General features: G+C 48.1%; 1 protein-coding gene across 1 annotated transcript in view; it reads right to left on the bottom strand.

Annotated features, from left to right (window-relative positions):
• LOC148019318 (uncharacterized) overlaps positions 1 to 22802 on the bottom strand; it is a 204429-nt gene that overhangs the window by 105894 nt on the left and 75733 nt on the right. Inside the window, exons 8-9 of the mRNA XM_087660921.1 lie at positions 2298 to 2363; positions 1859 to 2080 (exon numbers count right to left, since the gene is read on the bottom strand). Coding sequence (XP_087517047.1) covers positions 1859 to 2080; positions 2298 to 2363 — 288 coding nt within the window. The remainder of the gene's footprint in view (positions 1 to 1858; positions 2081 to 2297; positions 2364 to 22802) is intronic.

Genomic DNA, 22802 nt, shown 5'->3' with positions numbered 1-22802 from the left:
TCCTGTGGGAAGGGGGGCATGGGCGGGGGGGAGGGGGGTTCACCTATACTAAGTGGGGATCAGGGGGAGTGATCGGCAAGGGAGATAGTGGGGAGGAGGAAGATCGAGGGATGGTGGGGTGGTCATAGATACGAGGCGGGTATGGGTGGGGGCTGGTGGATCTGGAGAGGGGGGGCTGTGGGCTACGGTCGAGAGGGAACCATGGGGAGGTGGGTGGGTGGGTGTTGGGGTTGTGGAATCTCAAGTGAGGTAGCCTGTGATGCCTCAATGGGTGGTGGATGTAGAGGCTTGTGGTCCTATTGGGTGGGATGAGCAGGGGGGGCTGCGGAGTGCTCTACCGGGGGGTTGACGCTCACCCTCCTTCTCCCTGCTGCCGTGGCTGTGTCTGAGGGGCTAATTGAGGCCCCTCCTGCCCTCTCCCTCTCTATCGTCTTCTCTGAACCCGTGTAGAATCGTCAGCGTCCGTGGCTCTGAAGCACGTGCAATCTGTTGTCTAATGCTCAAAGTCATGACAACATAGGCACTACCCTCGCTGCCCAATCACAATAACCTATTGCCTGAAAGAGTGTCTGCCTACCTCAATCTCCGGAAGCTTTGCTATATTCCTTGTATCGTTCACTGCCACCCATACCTTTGGGACTCATGCAACTGTCACTGCATCTGCGAAGGAGGCGGGAAGAACTATGCCGAAGAGCCGTCCAAAGTCCTCCACTAACTGGTGATACTCTACCGCCACTCTGGGGAAGAGTAAAGTGACCGGATGTCTAAGAAACCTATTATGGAGCGCGAATGCCTCCATTGTGAAGCCATTGTACCAAGGAACCATGTAAATGACCCCATTCGTGGAACCATAGGGTGAGCTATCCACTAGCTCACGGGCTGCGTCTGTAGACATGAGTCGAACCATGAAGATCCCTTGACCCATGAGAACTACCTCTACGATCTATGTTGTGCCATTGCGCAGCGTGGAGTGAAGCCAATGCCGAAGCTAGGCCCTAGATGGGAGTGTCCTACAACCTAGATCATTCTTTTAGCTCCATCTTTGTGGCATGAACGGCTAAGAGTTGTTCCTCAGAGAGGACGATGCGCAAGGTGTTTGACTGGGGGTAACTCGCAGAATGCACCGATGTCTGACCAGAGGTTTCCATTGCGCGTCCCTGCTGAGAACCTACCAATCACGTTGTTGTGCTACTGGGGGGGTTGCTGCAGAGGGAGAGAGCAACTGGAGGGAGGGGGAGGGGGGGAGCGATGGCGAGGGGGGAAATGTTGTTTTCTGATGGTGGGAGAGGTGCTAGACACCACTGAAGGCCAGCTCACAATGGGCACAATGCGGGTGGTGGGTCTGCCAAAGACGGAGCTGGGGCCACAAGGGGATCAGGGCAGAGGAGGCAGGAGGTCAGGGCAAAGGAGTCAGGGGATTAGGGCGGGGGGAGCGCGGGCGCAGGACAGCGAGATCAGGGCAGGGGGGATCAGGTGGGGGAGAGCTAGCGGGGGGGAACAATAGGCAGGGGTGGATGAGGGGGAGAGTAGGCGGGGCACTAGGTGGAAGAACATCGAGCCACAGGGCAGTAGGCGGGGGGGAGCTGGTACGATGGCGGGGTGGAGCAGCAGCGCGATGCAATGGCAGGGAGCTAGTACTATCTTTTGCACCTTTACCTTAATGATGAATATTATTGATGTGTTTCTAGAAGATTTTCTCTTCTTGGGAAATAAAAAACCTCTTAAGTGTGACGAGAAAGGATCATTGTACATTTTGAGATGATGAAAGTAATAAACACACACCGTCCTAATATTATCATCACCAACAAATGAGATCCTTGCCATGCTGTGAAATCATGTGTTACAGATTGAGCCAGACCTGATTGCAAATCTCCATTGTTCTTTTCTTCAATTCAATGAAAATCTTCTCATGGTCAACAACCAAGCTTTCTACATCAAGGAGCCATTTTGGTTTATCTTGGAAACTTTCAGAAACCATGCTTTTGTGAAGCTCCTCAAGTTTTATTGACCAGTCGTCTGCTTTTCTTAGGAGCTCAGAAAAGACCTCCACTGCATTTTTAGTCTCCACCAAAAACGATCTCTATAGAATATATAAAAGAAATGGATCAAATCAAACCTAGGTTAATTTAGAGACTGTTTAGAAGCTTTGCTGTCAGATTTTATGTTTCCCTGACATTTCCAATTAATATCTTCTCAATTTTTTATTTATTCCTAAACTTTTCATTTAGATATGATGCATATGTACTGTTCGTCAATCGTAATTTCTCTGTTGAAAAAAAACATTGTTAAGTCCTTACCTCAGCAATTATTTGTTTATCCCTATCTTCAAGTTGCCTCATATGCAACATGCTCAATGCATCAAGCTGAAAGTCAAAAAATTGGTTATTAACAAATGAGTTACAATGAGCATTCTTGAACTCTCTAACTATATCCGTAACACTATAAATTGGATAAGTGATTTGAAGAAATCGGTAAGCCCCTTGCCTATGGTAAAGAAGAAACCAGTGGAAAGATAGAATCAATAACACTAATCATGGACAATGCCCTTTTTGCTCTTCACAGCTCTAGCCATCCCTCAGAAAACTAATTGAGCAACCAATTGCAAATCAATAGATAGACACTCAAGCATATCATATGTCTGGCTATCGTCTTCTCCACAAGTAAATCAACAATTACATTTTCAAGGCTATCACATATTGTTTAGTCATAAGTGGATAGATGGATGGTATCTCTGTGTGGGTGTGTGCCTGATGTCTTTTTTCACATGCAAGAGCGATAAATGCTCATATTTCCATTTTCCAACCTCGAAATTAAGCATTTGAAGTATCATTTTAGGCCTTTGAAGTCTTTGGAGCTGTTCTTACTGTCAAATTGGTCGACTTGTTCATATTAAATGTCTGCAACAATTTGCTGCGCCTAGAATGTGGAAGATTACATATGGGAGAGAAGTGAAGGAGCAGTTCTTTCTCTCTCCTCTCATGAAAGCATGGAGTCTCATTTATCACCCAAAACCTATAGTAAGAGAGAATTTTGTGAAGGGCATTCCTCTGTCAAATAGTGATTTAGCTCAGTTGATCAAGGCATTGATTGGTGGATGCTTTTTTGATGTAGAGGTCTATGCTTTGCAGTAGTTTTCATAGAGAAGACAATTCTCTTAAAGCTTCCTCAGCATTAAATCCTCTTTCAGAATCCCAAAAATCTCCAATATAGCATAGGGAATAGACATCTCTGGACCCAAAGACTGCAAGGGATCTCTAGGTATAAAGTGTCCGAACTGTAAAGGAAAGAAACTCTCATCTCCACCTCATATTGCTTTCAATCTCTCTGTATTTTATCATTTACTGAGCCTTTAACCTAGTTCTAGCTCTATCCTTTTGCCTTTAGTTTCCATCATCTATACCTACTTTTCTACCTCATTTTATTTTTCAGTTCTTCTTGATGTGAGAGAACTTTCTTTCTCTCAGACTAAGATAATCTCTATCAAAATATGAGTGACTTGGGAGCTGAAGAATGTTACAGCTCTGTACTTCAGTCTACATTGCATCTTGTACTCCATATATCCTGGAGAATGATACTTCAAAAGAGAGCTATCCTCCAAACGACCTGTACTTTTGGGCAGACCTGTATATGTTGTCTTTTAGTGAACATCTTCAGAACCCCAGTGGCTCTTTTGCTACAGCTAAGCTAACATTCTTTATTATAAGATATAGTAGCTATATCTAACGCAATGCATATTTGAACAGTGTAAAAATGCTATATGTCCTCTTGAATACCATGCATCATTCCATTAGTTTGTTCATGGGAAATTCCTGTGAACCCTTCTGCATCGCATCAGTTTTTTTAAGCAAATGGTTCATGGGAAAATAAGGCTCATAGTTGAAAGATCCTAGAATCAATTGTAGAATCTGTAATCAATCAGCCAGCAGAGATCATTGTCATAACAAGAATGTGCTAAGAAATGTGCAAAATGGCAAGAGCTAGAATAAACCATCAGAAGCTACGTTATGCTCCCCAACATTTGCTTCAAAAATTTCTTGAGAAAATGGCAATGGGATGTAGCCTAGTGGTTTGAGTGTGGGTTGATTAATGTTGGTGCATGAGTTCAAACCTTGGGTCCAGTGGCACAAACCATTTTGCATCCAAAAAATCATATGCAGCAGACTATTCAAACCATGAAGACACATATTGCAGATTCAACATGAATGAGACACATTTGAACGAATGTTTGCTAGTCCGGATGTACATTTCAAGCAGTTTTTATCTAGTTTAGCACATTTCATTGCATTAATTGCTGAGGCCATGAATTTGAATCATCTTTCCCTTTGGCCACATTGAAAGATGTACATATGGGGAAGTGGAAGCCCCATGGATATGATGTTTTGATGGTAGCATGTTCTCATGAATATTTTAGGATGATCTAGAAGATGCAATCTTGTGGGTAACAAAGTTTGCCTTGGAAACATAGATAATACTAGATTCATGGATAAAAAAGGCTTGTCAAACTTGCAGCAGGGAAATCCAATCAAAAGCGTACTAAATAAGGCAGCAGCTTCTCTTGCGGCCTCTTACTTCACATAAGAAGAACATAAAAGAGATTTCTCCAATAATTTCTTCATACCTCCTTTGTCGAAATTCGTTTTAAGCAATTTCTCTATATCTCCAAAACATATCATCCTGTCCTTCCAGACCACCAGCTTCAGTCTTTTTGCCTCCTCAAAGTCTTGACAGTCCTTGAGCTCATGTTCTGAACTATCGCACCATATGCAACGGCAAACATGATCATTTCTGGAAGAATTCATAGGAGCAGAAGATGATGGGGTAGAAATTGGAGCTAGGTTAGTGGTTGTTGTTCTCTTCTAGTCATCTAAATTTGAATATCTTTCAATTTCTTTGAAATTTCTTCTACCATGTCTTCAACAGTCAGTTTGGTAGATGATCTGACAACTGCAGCAAGAATAGGCATAGGCATAGGCATAGAAGTAGGCATAGACACAGGATGTGAAGAGGAGAAGAAGTGAAAGGAGCAACAAGAGTAGTAGGTGAAGTTGAGGAAGAAAAAGACATCGTTAGAGGTGTTGGCATTCCGTTTTGCAAGCGAGCCTTCCATCTCTGCCTCTTTGTCAATGTGAAAACTGCATCAACAGTATCTTGCCAATCCGTCTTCAATCCCATAGGCTGTGTACAGTCTTCAAGAAGCTCTCCCAACTCGTCCTGAAGTGCAAGATCACTTGCCTACAAGAATAACTCCACTTTCTCCGAGTTTAGGGCTCTTTGCTCAAGTGCATCCAATTGGTTGTAACGTTCTTCAAACTCGTGCAATAACTTGAAAGCAACAAGACTTTTGTTGGGCTGATAGACCCATTCTCTGAATGTCTTCCATGTAGCAATTCCATAATCCTCTAGAAAATATTCATCTTTGAGCACCTTCTTGAGCAACTCCAAAGAAGCGCATCTAGCTTTCAAAAGCTTTAAAATAGGCTGAGACATTGCGTCCATCAAATAATTTGCGCTCACTTACCACAGCCTTAATCGCCCTGGTTGCACCATCTTAAAAACAGCCCATGCTTCCATCCCTCGGGATAGGACCGTCAAGCTAAAAGAAGCAATCAATTGCTAGATACATTCCAAAAACTGATTTTGCAGTAGAAAAGATTGGTTGAAATGTAGAGGCAAACAAGCAAGCAGAGCCGTAAAGGCATGAACAGGCCTATGGGTCAAATCCAAAACCAAAGAATAGTGATCTAACAAGACATGCTGTCACTCCATCCACATATCAATGACTACATGAAGAAAAGAATCGCTCTGAAAAATGTAGATCATATCAAGTTTGGCCCAGGTGTTTGGATCCTGAAGAGAACGATAAGTATATCCAGACTATGAAGGATGCATCCATGACCACATGTCCTATTTCAAAGACACAGCTGCCAGTGCATCCCAAGCCTACTGCTCAAAACCATCCATGACTGAGTACAGTGAAATCACCTGATCCGCAAATACACATGCATTAAAATCACCCATAACAAAACCTTGACAAGCCATGGAAAGGCAGTGCAAGTCATCCCAAAGCTGACAGCGTTAGTAATAGAAGGAGAATATACGCCCACCAGCCACAAAACTTCCCCCTCATATATGATTTCCAACATAAGAAATCTGCCCAGAGGGTCCTGAGAAACCAAGGATGGTTGGCCAACATAACTCCAGATTTATGTGGAACCCGACCACTAAAAAACATTGTATAATCTTTGTATACACAAGAAGATCCTGCCAAAGCATGTTGTTTGTGCTTCACAGCACAAAAAACATCCCAATTACCAGCTAACACAATTTTCCACAATCGATACTATTTATTGCCTAAAGAAATGCCTTTAACATTCCATAAAGCAAGTCTCATGATAAACCACAAGAGAGAAAACTACTGAATCACTACTTTCGCTTTCCCTTTAACATTTGTAGCTTTAGCAACCTGAAATCTCTCCATCTCACTATGGATCACGTCTACAAGATCCGCCCTCTACAAACTAGCAATCAAAGCACAAGAAGGGAACTGTTGTTGCTGAGAACAGAAAACATCCTAAGGAGGCACAAGTCCCCCACACATGTCAAAGCGCAAAGTAGAATCAAAAGCCCTTTTATCATCCACACCAATTGCAAGTATACGCGAAGATTGAGGTTTCATATAAAACCCCTTACCTCTACGTTGAAAAGTTTGAGTAATAGGGTGAGGACATGGGTGAGCAGGAGTCGAACAGATTCCTATCTAGCATTATGTCTAACCATAGTGACCCAAGAATCATCCTAAGGAGGTAAAATCCAACCAACCGAATGCGATGCACGCTCAATACTAACTTGGGAGGCATCCTTATTTCCATCATCATGTCCATGCAGGGCAAGAGGCACAGGAGCAACATCTTGCTACTGAGCCATCTGCTGGGCATTATGCTCTTGCATATCCATGTCAGGATCCAAAGAACACAGCAATACCTCAGGGTTTCTATCACATTCGGAAATAAAATGGCCCAATTGGCCACATCTAAAACAGTGTCCAGCAAATGTGCCCCGTTTAAGCTTAAAAACCAATGTTTACAACCCAAGGACCTCAAAACAAATTTTGGTTGGCCGAGCTTTGCCTCTGGTCGTCCCAAAGCATACAAACCCTGTTCCTATTGTTGGAGGCCCACTTGGGCTCCACCAACACCTCACCAAGCATTCTCAAAACCAAAGGAAGAAGTCACCAAAGATGTGCAGGAAAATCAACCACCTCCACCTAGATTGGGCATGCTTGCCTAAGCACCTCCTGAAACTCAGCCATAGGCCTCCATGGAACCATATGTACCAGCTAACCATCTTGAACAAAGGAATACGTTGCATAATGCAAGCACGCACACTAGGGGTACAAAAAAGGACTTCAAGAAACCCTCTTGGCCCATTATAAATCTCCTCAACAAGAGGGGCCTACACTTGCCCTGAAACATCAACTTGACATGCATCACCACTGATAAGCATGGACTGCAGCCAAGCACGAATCCTAGTAATCAAAGGAGTCCTTCCCGTAAAATAAAAGATGGCTGCCCTCTCATGGAAAGCAGCAATCTGTTGTAAAACCAGGTTAGTTCCCATGATAGCAACCACTTGATCCCCTTCCGGTAAAGAGCTCGCTTTACCCTCATCGGCATGAACATAATCCGACATAAGATTGTTGGCAATGGCAAGCATAAACTGAAGAGACCCATCAGTCTGCGAGCAAGAAACATGAACATCTTGCTGAGGCGAATTCAGAGCACATAAAACTGGTTCATCAACCGACATCCTACGGTGTTTTCCCATCTCATCCCCTTCCATCAACTGCCCAGAATCCTCAATCAAAGAGTCACAATCTCACTCTGTGGAATCTTTATCATCCCCATGCCCTATCTGCTGGTTGAGAAAAGCCACATTAATACCATTTGACGCCTGCATATTCGCCATATCAAAACTCAACCTTTGAGTGCTGCGTAGAAATCTCTCTCTCTCTCTCTCTCTCTCTCTCTCTCTCTCTCTCTCTCTCTCTCTCTCTCTCTCTCTCTTGCTGAACTCAATCTGTGTGCCTGTCTCTCTCACTGCTGAGGTTGCATATCAGCTGAACCATAGATCTCTGTCTGTTGTGTCAGAAACCTGCACATCTGTGTGCCTTTCGATCTTACTGCAGGGGATTTGAAAGCCAGAACAGACCGAGGACTGAAGATCAAGTCTGTAATGCACGCAGATCTGACCAGAACTGAGAACAGCAGTACTGTTTAGGGCTGCACAGGTCTGCCCTTCAATCTATCTGTCCTCTCTCTTTTTTTTTTTCGTAAAAGGTAATTGTATTAATTACGAAAAAAATACAAGATTACTTGATTACAAGATACATGACGACAATCTAAGTCATCATGTGAAGAGATTCTAAGTGCTACAAGTTACAACGTCATGGCAAAGATGCAGAGGAAATTGCCCTATGCCAGGGACATAAGTCCTCCCTAGAGAGCAAATCAGAATGCCGGAGAAGATCCAACTGCCAATACAAGAGGCCCTTAAGCCTGGCAATATGCCGCTGAATATTATAGGCGGAGTCAAAAAGAAAAGCATTCCGGACGGTCCAGTTATGCCAGCAGCCCCAATATCGAAGAAAATGATACACGAGCTTCATATGTGGCTGTGCAGGAGCGGGGTATTTGGGCTGCCCGAAAACCCAATCAAAGGGGCGCAGGGTGGAACCAACCACTCCTTGCCAGACAGCCGACATAAATAACCAGACTTTCTTTGCGATGGGGCAAGAAATAAATCGGTGGCGGGCGGATTCCACAGCAGTGGTGCAAAAGAAACAGTGGCCATTGGAGATTCGTCGCTTGGAGAGAGCCGAAGCAAGCGGAAGACCACCAACCATCATTCTCCAAAGAAAAACTTTACATTTGAAGGGTGTCTTGTTCAACCAGCCCGCCATCACAGTTTCCCTCCACCATGACCGGGATTTACGTAATCCCCATAAAGCATTCACTTTGGTGACGAGCCATTGATGATCTTTAATCAGAATATGATACACTTGGTTAGCAGAGGCTTTGCTTAAGGTCAGCCGGCCTTGTAGGTCCCAATCCTGCCAGGGATGATCCGAAGCAAGGGCAGGAAAGGGTTGTCTGCTCTGGAGCACCCTCAAAAGCTGTTCCCATAAAGGCCTGTAACCACGAGGGATCCTGAAAAGCCGCCTGGCTGTACGAAAAGATATAAGCACATTATGACTGGCAAGGGTGGCATCCGCAACGGAAGACAAACCCAAACGGGCCATCCGGTTGAATTGTGGTCTGAGGTCCTGTTTACCTTCCCATGCAAGTAAATGGGAAACTGCCAGCAACTCCAATTGAAAAGAGTTAGCAGCTAAGCGATCCTCCGCTGGATGCCACTGGTCCTTCTGGAGGACGTGTTTCCAGGAACACACCAAATGAGTGAGCAGCAGCGAAGAAGGGCTGGAGAACCGCGAATCAGCATTAAGAACATGCCACCAAGAACTCCGGATCTAGGTATTGCCATGTTGAAGCCCCTGGCCCTCAAGGAAATAACGGGCTATATCGACCCATGGATGATGATCCGAGCACATGGCATGGAAAAGCGACCAACGGAGTGCCTGCATGTGAGTTTGGGCATCTAAAATAGCTCCGCCACCCATGCGTTTAGGAGTGCACGCATGCGACCAAGAGATCCAGGAAATACCTGCATGCAATGAGTCTTTCTTCCATAGCATGAAACGAATGGACTGAGTAAGAGCATTGAGAGTCGTAGTAGTCGAGGGCAACAATGGTAAGAAATATGTGAGCATTGGCAACATAATAGTCTGGGCCACTTTGAGACGAACATGGAAAGGCCAGGCTTGAGATTTCCAATACATACACTTAGCCACCATTTTCTGAGAAATCCACTGCAGCAGTTGCTTTGGGGGAACATCAACACCCAAAGGGTACCCAAGGTGCCTGACAATGGAGCCACGAGGAACAACCAGACCCTGCCAGTCCAAGGACTGCAAATCCGACTCCGTGCAGCTGAGAATGGCTGATTTGAGGGCGTTGATGCGAAGGCCGGACGCCTGACCAAAGAGGCCCCAAACACCCAATGCTCTTCGAAGGTTATCCTTGTCCGCACGCAAAATCATAAAAGTATCATCCGCCAGGGATTGACCAATGAAGTGCTGTCCTGTAGGAAGTGACAGTCCTACCAACTGAGAAGAGGCTGCCATATGAGATAACATCGAAAGAACTGGATGTGTGGCAAGGGCAAAAAATAGAGGGCTCAAAGGGCATCCTTGCCTGACAGAGCGGGCGAGGACAAATGGCTCAGTAACACCTCCGTTCAGCATGACCCGCGAAGACGCTGCAGCGCTAATAGTGAATATGAGACTAGACATCCGCGGACCAAAGCCCATAGCAGACATAAGTTCAGCAACGAAAGACCAGTCTAGATAGTCAAAAGCCTTTTCCAAGTCCAGTTGAATCAGTACGACCTCCTGATTGGAATGTCTGGCATAATCAATTGCCAGTTGAGCATTCAATACATTGTGTAGGATATTTCGGCCCTTAATAAAACCATACTGTAGAGGGTGCACAATGGCCGGGAGATGCTTATGGAGCCGATTCGCCATTACTTTGGAAAAGATTTTGTACATTGAACCCATCAAAGAAATTGGGCGCCACTGTGTCAACTTAGATGGCGAAGGAGCTTTTGGAAGCAGTTTAATGAGGCCTTCTTTCCATGAGGAAGGCATGATCCCCGTTTCCCACACCTGCTGGAACAAAGTCTACAAAGGTTTCACCAGTTGGGTAGCAAAAGCTTCAAAGAACTCATTAGTGAGACCATCCCAACCCGGGCTTTTATCCTTAGGTAAGTGTAACAAGACGTCCATAACCTCTGCCTCACAAATATCAGACTCCATAGTAGTTTGCATGTCCTGCGGAAGCTGATTGCGGACCAGGTCATAAAAAGCCGAATGGGCCTGAGTAATTTGGGCCGAAGGGGGAGAGGTGAAACCGAGAAGGTCATGGAAATAATTCCTGCACATATGCACAATAGTCTGCGGATCCAGGATAAGGTGGCCTTCTGCATCCTCGAGTCTGGTCATATTTTCTCGAGCAGAAGAGGCATGGAGCGCTCGAAAGAACTTATGGGTCTGACATGCACTATCTTGCAAAGTTTCCGTCAGATGTTGCAGTTTGGCCTGCTGATATGATTTTAACTGGAATACTTTAATAAGATCAGCCACCCACATGTCTAGTGCAAGCAGAAATGCATCATCCGGAGTGTCGATCAGCAGAGAACGAACCAAAGCCAGCAGATCCTCTGCTGCCTTGCGACGCTGCCGACAAAGAGAGGCATGATAAATCCCATACTGTCGAGCAACCCGTTGTACATTAGAGAGCAATCTTTCAAAAGACGCAGTGCCCTGAGAAGAGAAGTCCAAGACAAATCTGTCAATCAATTGCTGCATATAGCCCTGAAAGAGTGCATGCTTCAGGTAAGATGAGTTGAAGCGCAAAGGGAGTCGGTCCAGAAATCGCTTGAAAGGTGCAATGGGTTGTGCAAGTAGCTCAAGCTGCAGAGGGAAATGGTCTGACAAAGCATATTGCTGCAACACTTTGATGTCGAGCATCTCGGGAAGAAAGTCATCATTCTGCATGATATACATACGATCCAGTCGCGACCATGTTGTTGCATACTGAGCCGAATGGAAAGTAAACCCTGTAGAAGACGGGTGTAGCCAGGACTAGAGATCTTGCTTAAGAACAGAAAGAGCCAACTCATGCCACATACGACTTTCAGGTGCGTCCATCACCGAATGCTCCGATGTGGACTGGGAAGAATCCACACACATATTAAAATCCCCCATGAAGAAGCCTCGTCTGCCAAGTGACAAGGAGGTCTGCAAAGTCTGCCAAAGCTCCCGACGAGATAACGAATCATTCGGAGCATAGAGGCCAACTAACCATAAGATTTCCCCTTTGAATAAAATTTCAATCACCAAAAAGCGGCCATGAACATCATTTTTAATAAGCATAGGCTGATATTTGTCATGTACAATCATGAGCACTCCCGAATAATGCATGGCCTTTGTCCCTGCATAGAACAGTCGAAAGCCATTGCAATCCACTACTTTTCCGGCTTTACCGTGACTCTTGTGCTCAACAGCGCACAGGACATCCCACTGATTTTCATGCGATACCGTCCACATGGCATGTTGCTTGTGGCGAGAACAAATTCCTCGCACATTCCACGTGGCTATTTTCATGTGTAGTTAAAACCAAATCAGGTACGAGGCACAGCTTGCCTTGATTTGACCTTGTCAGCAAGAATGTCCAGGACTCCCTCGTCCAAGAAATCCGCCAACACAGCAAAAGAGTTCTGAGGACCAGATTTGGAAGTAGACGGCATATCTGCTGGCTTGGGGTTGAAGCGGGGGTGACAACGGTCCCATGGGGTAATGACATTACCTCTGGTATCAAATGCCAGCTTGGCAGGGGGACCCTTTGGACGATCTGAATACATTTTTCTGGCGGGCTGATGACGTGGGGCAGAGGAAACCATAGCAGGGGCAGCACGCTCAGAAGACAACATTTCCTTCCTATGCATATATGTACGCATGGAATCTTGTGAGGGAGTAGACACAGTATTTTCCATACCAGCAACAACCCTGTTGCCTTTTTTTGCACGTACTTCCACCCAATCAGTGGCACGGGAATCCAGACCCGAAACCTATTGTTTACCTTTGGCCAGAACTTGGGGCTGGTGGATAGCATCCAGCGACGGGGCATCACACACCATATCTTCCGTGGGCGGTGCAGCATGGCCAACATCGGAGGTATGTTGCTGTTCCAGGCATTCATCCATGAAATGCCCCAACTGTCCACAGGAAAAGCAATGCCCTGCGAAATTGCCCCATTTCAATCGAAAGTGTAACGGATGCATGCCCGAGCAATTAAGGCGCAACCAAGCAGGCCTTTTTCTTGCAGTGTCCCATAGCATACACAAGCGGTTGCGATTCACTGTCCGGAGACTGGGAGGGACGAGAACAGTGCCCACCGCGGCCATAGCATCCTTCAACAGTGGCCAATAAACCGCCGGGCAATTTTCCACTTCTACCCATACAGGGCATTCCCGTTGCAACAGACGCTGAAAATCTGCCATTGGACGCCATAGAACCACATGAACCAACCGGCGTTCAAAAAATAAAGGCAGTTTAGACAGGAGAGCAGCACGTGCGTCTCTAATTTCAACAGAACCTCAAAAAACCCCCGGGAGCCAACAAAAATCTCTTCAACACATTCCCCTTGGAGCAGACTGTGCAGCCACTGGCGAATACGGGAAAGCAGGGGGGTTCGACCAGTGAAGAAGAGTATCACAGCGCGATCATAAAATACTGAAAAGGAGCGTAGGACAGTTTTTGGGTCGACGGTGGCGTCTAGAACATCGTCAGGCGCTGAGTCGGAAAAGGCTTCCTGATTGTGTTGAACGTAATCGCCAAGCAACGTGTTGGCAAATTCCAGCAAATGCTCCCAGTCAACATCCTGGGAGTCCAAGGATCCGAAGCAACCTGAGCATATGAACGATCCTGAGGAACACCTATCTCTTCCGGAGTATGCTTGGTACGTTTACCCGCAGGCTGAATGTCGGGACCAAGGGGCATCTCTTCGTTGCACGGAACCATGTCCTCAGGTTCCTCGGCATCAGAATCCGGGCCAAGTGCTGCCACTGTTTGGTCTATGAAATCCAGATCCAAACCAGCCATCGTATGACAATTTGATCTTGAAGGAGGACTGACCCTGTTTTTCTCTCTCTCTCTCTCTCTTTTTTTTTTTTGAACAGATCAGTGGGCACTCTGGCCGAGACGCTGTCTCTCTGACAGCCAACGGGCGTGGGGCTTCACAGAAGCTGGACGCCTCAGCAGAAGACGACACGCACAGGCAGGCTGAGCTGCAAACAGCAGCACAGACGAAGGCAGCGGGGCGACTGGTGACGTGGCAGCGCGATGGGGCAGGGGACAGGACGGGACAGGCGGCAGGACACGGGACAGAAGGCGGAACAGGAGACGACGGCTCTTGCTCTGACGTCTAGGGTTTTCGCTGACGGCGCAGGACAGGGCGTGAACAGCGTGCGAAGGCGGGCGGAACTGCAGGCGTCGGCGGTGCAGACAGGGCACGAACGACAGACGGGCAGAGGCGGAACGTCAGGCAACGACGGTGCTGACGCGCGCGAGAGGTGACGACTGGCGGGTCGTCAGTCTTCGACGGCACAGGGCTACGCGACGGCAGGGCGACAGGAAACGGCGGCACCATTCGCGACGGCATACCTCTTTCTCTCGCACGCTCTCTCTCTCTCTCTCTCTCTCTCTCTCTCTCATCCCCTGCCTCAATCTCTCCTCTTTCTTTTAGCTCCTCTATTTATTAGAACTTGCATCTATCTTTAGCATTAGCATCTATCTTTAACATTACTTGCCTTGTCACTCTATTTAGTTTTGTATCCTGGGTCATCACATTGAAAGCATCACATCTAAAGCTTCTATGTAATACTATAGGAGATCTGTTTATTTCTTACATACTTCTTAATGACCGTACAAAAAACACTGCATTTTATCTGATAAATTTTTATCTACATTCAGTACTGTACTAAGCCTGCGTACTAGACACATCATACAAACTGTACCTGGCCATCACTTTCCTTCTCCCCTTCATCTTCATCTAAATCACCACTTTCCTTCTCTGTTATTGGTTGGCTTTTGGCAGCATCTTCTGCCTTTGGCTGCCCGCCCTTCTTTTCCCTCATATGCCACCACCTCACCTCGACACTGCCATAACAGGCCATGTTTGTCTCAGCTTTGCCCCTTTGTCTCTTTTTCCTCCTTTTCTTGGGTGAAAATTGAGTACTCCTTATGCTTGCAGCATGCAGTTTTCATGGCAAGAGCAGGATGAAGCATTTGGTTGTTGACTGTTGCAACCAGTCAACAACCTTGAGCATTTTCTTTTGGAGGAGCAAATTCACATAAGTTGTGTGTCCATAGAAACATGAAATGGGGAACGGGGACAAGGATGCCAATTAGGGAATGGGGACGTGGGAAGGGGAACGGCACTAAAAAAAATTACATTATTTAAAAATAATAATATTTCAATAATTCATGTGGAGTACTAAAGCCAAGATCTATAATCCACAATGACAAATTAATATTTCAATAAATTCATGTGGTGCCATGGACAGGGCCAAGACAGGCACGTGAGTGAGAGACAGGCACGCTACAAGCGAAGTTGGCGGGAGACAAGTGCATGATTCAGTAGGCGGTAAACTGGGGCAATCAACTGCTCGCTTTGCAGGTAAGTTCTGTGCCACGTGGCATTCCCTGTCACGTTCCTAATAGGGAATGCAGCAGGGAACACGTTCCCTGTCAGAAACGTGACAGGAAACGTCCCACCCAACAAGGACACGATTTGGAATGGATTTCGGTCCAAAACGGCATTTCGGCATCCTAGGGGGCCGTTCTGACTGTTTCCTGTCACTATGTGTGTGTCACTCACTTTGCAGCACCCAGCTTCACTCCACTCTTCTCATTGGTACCTCACACATTTCTAAGGCCACACTTATAGGGCATGGCATCTTCATGATTAAGCTTGCTTCCATGGAGGCCACTCTCTTTGGGAAGGGAGTTATGTACAATGGCTTCACAATTTGTAACGTTCAACACTACCACCACCATCCTTAGAACCTGGTCACTCTCCTCTTTCTAGGTCTTGCAGTAGAGTTGACTTTGGCCACCTTTTCACATCCCCTATTTTGGTCTCATTTGCAGATATAATGGCCGGTGCAAAGCTGTTGAACATAGGGGTTGTAGTTAGAGATACCTGGAGGATTCCTGAGTCTATCAAGATCATGGCGAGCAACAACAGGAAGCCACTTGATGAAGAAAGGTCAGCACCATCAGCACAAAGGTACAATGACAAGTCAGGCCCAACAGTACCAACTGCAGGCCCAATGTGGCATGCTTGACAATCCTGACCACTATGCGAGGTACCCCTTCTGTGCAACAATTGACCCTACAGCCACTAGTTTCTCCTTTCCTCCCCCTCGCCCTATGATGCAGTAGAGTTACACCTCTTCCTAAGTCTTACAGTAGAGTTACACCACCTGATGGATAATTTTAACCACCTTTTCAGGAGTATGATGCAGCCTCATTTCCAATTGCAGGGACTGGGCAGTGTGCAAAAGATATTGGCTGTAGTTAGACTGTTAGAGCTACCTAGTGACATTTGGTGTGTAGCGAGCCTAAGATCATGGCAAGTAACACCATAGGTAGATAGAAGGTCATTGTAACTAAGCAGCCAAGCCAATGTCTCTATTGCAATGAGTTTGGGCCTTAGGCTGGGAAGTGAACTAGGTTTGGGCAAAAGCCTGCCCCTGTGCTAAAAGGCCAGTAGGTAGATAGAACCCACCCCTACAACAAATGATGATGGATTCACAAGAGTCTAGATGGTATGGTGGCAAGTCAAGGCCAGCACCCCCAATTGCATGTTAGGATAATCTGAAGCACCCCTTCTACACAAAAAATGACCAACCCAGAACTACTTTCTCCTTGCCTCCAAACACATACTAGAACTCTCCAAGGTACCCCTCATACGCAATGGTAGATGCCACAATGACTACTTTCTCCTTGTTGTGTCACAAGGACATGAAATTTTATTGCTTTGCTTAGCATTTGATTAAAAGTTAATCAAATGTGCAAATGTGACTTTTTTTTTGCAAGTAAAATGTGGCTGATTATATTACTCAAAAAAAACAGATTACAACGGAGTGCTCATGCTCAACAAACTAGCTGGAGCTGATGAAAGTCACCAATACATCATGTATACAAGCCTCTCAAGGTAGTTTGGGGGGAATGGGGGCAAGAAGCCATGGAGGGGGGGTGTATCGCCATCTGGGGCTGCCTGCCTGCATCACAAAAACCAGGTCCTGGTCGCCTCAAGTGTGCATGAAATGGCATTGGAGCTCCTGACAAGCCCTAGACTCGCCTTGCACCTGATCCCATCAGCCGCGGAGGGAGTAGATGATGGAGGTCCAAAGCTCTGCTAAGGTCGCCTGTATTGAAAGTCTCTCTCTGCCGAAAGCCTCTTGACACCGCGCCTTCTAGATATGCCAACCAGTAAGGTTCCCTATGATCTCCCATACCTCAGAGCAGTCTACTATGGGCTCTAGCACACCTGGCGGATGGGTAGAGCCTCTAAACCAGCCACTGCACACGACCTTGCCTCGATAATGAATATCTTGACTTGCATTCCAGCCTTATACAGAAGGTGACAGCCCTGGCTAACCGCCTACCAGCAGAAAGCTTCCCATGAGATACATCCAAGGCTGGGTGCAATACGGCGAAGGATGCGGCATGCTCCTCTACATGAGCTGCGCCGCCTCACATGACTAGAGGCAGTGCTTTGGGGTTTCTAGAGGCTGCTGTCTGCAATGCTTACAACCTCCCTCCTTATGCATCTGGGCAAGCCAGCTTCCCACCGCCAAGCCTCCATGTACCACCAGCCATAAAAAATACGATAACCTCCTCGGCCTCCAACTATCCCATAGTTGGCGCCAAAAGGTCCGTCGGAAAGACTCAGTGATGCTATGCTCCGCCCAATGTCTGCTACGTGATAGCGCCCAATCCATATCCTCCTGCATCAATACGCGTTTGCCAATCCTTGCAGTATACTCTAGGAACCTCGGTGGCTTCTTGGCCACCGCAGTGGCCAGCCATAGCCACTCTCCCGGATCCCACTCTAGCTCATCAAGTGGCCTGCCCTCCTAGCTCCAAAGGCGCCACTCCTTGAGCTCCTGCCAAAAGACAAAAGGGTCCAGCCCGCCATGTCTTCCCCTGAAAGCCAATCACCCGGATCCTCTTCCATGAAAGGACAGCTATCCCCTCATTTTGTTGTCCTCTGGCAAGAGCCAGACGCCCCCCCTCCTGTACAGTAAAGAAGGTCCTAGGTGAAGCGCCGCCCACTCTACCTTCGACCTGTAGGGGGATACCTGTTGGTGAAAACTTGGCAACCCATACCTCCCCGCGCTCTATCAGCTCTCGTATCAGGGGAGTGAGCCACTCTTGAGGTATTGCTGCGTCTATCTCCCTTCTCCTCAACTCCACTCCTCTCTGGCAGCCTGATACTCGCTGCAGCCTCCTCGTCCACCATCCTATACACCTCCCACCATGTTGTGATGGTACAAGCCGGAACAACATCCCAACTAGCCCACTGGATGTGGGGGTGCTTGCCCATTTGTGCCCCTTCCCAATCCTTGATCTAGGGGTTCCAGATCACCAGCTGACGGTCTATCGCCTCCTGGCAGCCTGGGGGACTCTAGATTAGCGCCTTACGGAGGCCCTACCATATGCGGAACAAGCTCCATAGAAAGGTGATCTAGGGGAGGAGTGATCTAAGCTAACGTAAAGATCCATCTCAGGGACGGCCTCCACTCCCCGCAAAGCCTCGGCCTACAATCCTGAAGACCCTCCTACAATAAGACCTTCCAGGTCTGCCCTCCCGGCGTGAGGCCGCAAACAACTAGCTTGCCCAAGAGGGCGATACTTTGATACTCTGGGTCTATGATCCCAAGCCCTTCCTCTGACCAATGCCATATGATGGTCGCCCACGCCACCTTGGCTCTGGAATCCCTAGAGCCGTCTGATCGGGACCAAAGGAAGTTCCGCACTAGTTAGGCGGCAAAGCTGCACTACGCAGGATGAGAAGAAGCACCAACACGAGGTGATGTACCAGGCTGTCGCTAGGAGGACCTAGTTAACCACCAGGGCTCTCGGCGAGCTAGTGAGAGGTGAGCCGTGCTCCAATAGATCAGCTTCCTCCGAATAGAATTGATGACTGGAAGAAACTGCTGGGCAGGAGTGATGTCGAGTCCCACCTAGAACCGTAGGTACCGGACGGTCTATCCTCTACTCACCCATCTAAATCCCAGGTGAACGCCCCACTCCGTGCTAGAGTCTGGCTCTGTGAGAAAACCAACCAACTTTTTCCAGTTGATTTTTGCTCTCACTACAAAACAAAACACCTCAAGAGCCAGCCTCACTCTCTCTAGCATCAACTCATCGTGCTCTATATAGATCGTTGTATCATCTGCATACTTTGAGTCTAACAACTCACTCTCCTCTCTCATTGGAAGTCGGAGGCTGTGTAATTTGCTTACACGTGACCTGAGGAAGTGGGACATCGCCTCTACAGAGAGTAGGAATAGGTACGGGGCCAAGGGGCAGCCGTGCCAAACCGATCTCTCCAGCAGCCGAAACTCCTCCCCACACCTACTACCTATGAGAACCCTATTGGTGGCTGATGTGTAAAGTGTAGAGACCCCACGAATTCAAGCCTGGGGAAAACCCAACCTCACCATGGTGCCCTCTAGGAAATCACAGTCCACCCTGTCATAAGCTTTCTCAAAATCCAAGAGTAGGACGGCTAGTCTCTGCCCACTGTCCTGAGCCCACTCTGTCACCTCAAAGAATGTGAATACATTGTCCAGGATGCTCCTATCCCAAACAAAGCTTGTCTATGTGTCATGGATAATGTTTGGAAGCATGGGTTGTAGTCACCTATCAATAATCTTTGCCAGTGCCTTATAGGCCACTGACAATAAGGTGATCGGTCTCCACTGGGAAAGCTCCAATCGGTCTCCCCCTATGGGGGAGAAGACTGATAAAGCCCGAAGACTCCCTAGTATCTCTCCTGAAGTGAAGATCTCCTGGAAGGCCATCAGTAGGGGGTCCTTCACCAATTCCCAGTAGGTAGTGAAGAAGGCCTTAGAGAGGCCATCCTCTCCCGGGCATTTCTACCTGTCCTCTGTATGAAGAAGGCCTTAGAGAGGCCTTAGAGAGGCCATCCTCTCTCGGGCATTTCTACCTGTCTTGTGTATGGAAAGCCTCCTTTAGTTCCTTCTCTATGAAGGGGGCTAGGAGGGAGCGTCCCATCTCCTCTATGACGAGGGACGGAATGTGATCCAAGACCTACTATGTACAACGCTGTCCTCTAGCTGAGACTGTTTTCTGCTGCTAGAGGCGCCTGTAATAGTCGGTGGCAATCTCCATCACTTCATCTGGGCTAGAACAAGTCCTCCCATATTGATCTCGAAGGCTGCGTATCTGCTCTCCTACGGTGCAAGGTTGGTGCACCTAGAAGAACTCCCTGCACATCGTACCCCCCTTCCACACCTAGAAGGCTGTTGAGGTGTGGAGAGAGAACTCCGAGCGCCTGTCCTCAAGGCCAGCAATGGCTGCTCCCGCTCGCACCTCGTGTGCATGAAGGGTGGGATCCCTTGGTGCCTCCTGTAATAATCTTCAGCGTGGTTGCAAGGTCCCCCCAGAGTGCTCTCTCCTCCTCCTAGCTATGCTACCTGGCCCATATGGCTGCATCTTGGCAAATTCTGCTCGACTCGGCTAGGACCTCTGCAACCTCCTCTACGATCCAATCCCTCCTACCCCCTCCCTGGTCCAAATCTTCTCTATATGTCTTGTCACCTCCTCCCTCCTATAGATCTAGTCAGGGATCCGGCAGAATCATGTGTCTAGGGCAGATGTTGGGGGATCAAGGGTCAGCATAACCGAGGACAAGGTTGTGCCCGCCACCTGCTCAATGTGGCCTCCATGAGAGCCTCTCCACTCTCCCACATAAAACTTGTCCAACCGCTCTAGCACGACTCCACCTAGCCACCTGTATCCCCAAGAGAAGTCCAGCAACCTTTCCCTCCTATGGAAGGCAGGGTCTCTCCAGGCATCACATGCTCCTACTGCCACTAGAAAGACCTCCCATACCTCCTACTCCTCCCTAGCCATGCCTTGATAGTTTCTGTCTTTGCCCTGCTAGTCCTCCAAAGCTTCCAGGTTGTTGAAGTCTCCTCCAATGATCTAGGAGTCCACCTCTAGGAGTCCATCCGCGATCTCCACCCAGAACCTACTACGTGCCCTAACCTCCGTAGGGGCATAGACATTGAGGAATCCAAGGTACGATTCCCCAATATCCAATCCGATCCATAGAACCCTCCTTGCCACTATTGTCCTATGGTCTCGTCCATAGGCAGTGAGACTCGAGCCAATAGAGATGCATACACCTCCATTCCTCTCGTGGGCACCTATGGCGTGCTCCCAGTAAGTGTGCAAGCTGCCCGAGAGTACCTTCCCTACCCATTGGGCCTAGTTGGGAGTGAGCTTGTACTCCTATAGAAGTAAGATGTCGATCCGTCCGGCAAGGATAGGCTACAGCTCTCGCGGAACAATCAACTTCCTGGAACCACATCCCCCACTGTAGTGGAGACTATTCGCATTCCAAGATGCAAGGTGTAAGCTCATGGGGAAACCTGTGACTGACCGAACAAGCATCTATTCGGTGTGGAGGTTGCTGATGAGGAGGAAAAACTATGGAGCATACAAGTACACTTTGCCACTGGTCTGGACGGCGAACTCCAATCCCCCATGGTGGCCCTCGGCCAGGCGGACCATAGGGGTGATAGATGCTCCAGGTGGTACTATCAATGCATCTATCAGTCATGCTAATAGTCGTGACTCTGTACACTCGTCGAAATGGGCCGCGTGTGCCAGGGGCCACTCGATCACATCCCATGGAGCTCTCCACTATGGAGCCACTACTGTGCAAACAGTGCTAGTCCTTCTCCCATCCACTGGGAGGTGTGGTTCGTCACCTAACTCTTTAGCTCCTCCTCTATCTATGTCATTGTCCAATTCTCTGAGTGAGAGGATTGAAAGAAAAAAGCGTAGTTTGGTCCATCCGATGGTGCTAGTAGATGGACCTTGCCCTTCTTGACTTACGAACCACGGAGACTCTCACCTCAAGAGGTAGTGGAAACTCTTCGCACTCCGTAACTCTCAGGTAGGACCATGGGCCACTTCAGAAGAACACCAACGGCAACAATTGTGACTGTCTCGGGAAAGTGTAACGAGCCGCAGGGGCAGATGAGCTGGTGGCTGTGTGGGAGGGGGAGCACTATTGGCGCGAGGAGGATGTAGACATATGTGGCTCATCACCACCTACAAGAGAAGGGAGGGTGGGTCTAGGGGGGGATCACTTGAATCGGGTGCGGATCAGAGGGGGTGCTCGGCAAAGGAGGTAGTGGCGGGGAAGAGGGGGGTCGGGGGATGGAGGAATGTCGTTGGAGGTATGTGGCGGGTGTTGGGGGGGGGGGGGGGGGGGGGGGGGGCGCGGGAGGGCATGGGAAAACAAGGAGGGAGGGGTGTAGGGGCTGTGGGATCTTAGGTGAGGTAGTCTCTGGCACACGTGATGGATGTGGGGGACTGCGGTCCTGCGCAGTGGGGTGGGCACGGGGGGCTCTGGAATGCTCTGTCGAGGGGGCGTCACTCACCCTCCTGCTCCCTGCTGTGGAGGCTGGGTCTGAGAAGCTGGCTGCGGCCCCCCCTACCGTCTTCCTCTTTGTCATCTCTGAATCCATGTGAAGCCATCAGCGTCCACTTGTGGGCCTGTCGAGGGAGCCGCCTTGGCCCCGAAACGCATACAATCTGCTGACGATGCCCAAAGTCGTGGCAGCGGAGGCACTGCCCTAGTTGCCCAATCACAATGACCTACTGTCTAAAGGAATGACCTCCAGCCTCAATCTCCAAGAACTTTGGTATGCTTTTTGTGTCTTTCATGGCCACTCGTACCTTTGGGACTCTTGCAGCTGTCACTGCATTCATGAAGGAAGCATGAAGAACTATGCCAAAGAGCCGTTCAAAGTCCTCCACTAACTGGCGGTACTCTACCGCCATTCCGGGA

Source organism: Lygodium microphyllum, chromosome 20, assembly GCF_053477565.2.
Source record: "Lygodium microphyllum isolate KBCC chromosome 20, Lygodium_microphyllum_v1.1.10, whole genome shotgun sequence".
Classification (NCBI taxonomy): Eukaryota; Viridiplantae; Streptophyta; class Polypodiopsida; order Schizaeales; family Lygodiaceae; genus Lygodium; species Lygodium microphyllum.
Note: the sequence above shows the minus strand (reverse complement) of the source record. Positions and strands in the feature narration are given on the sequence as shown.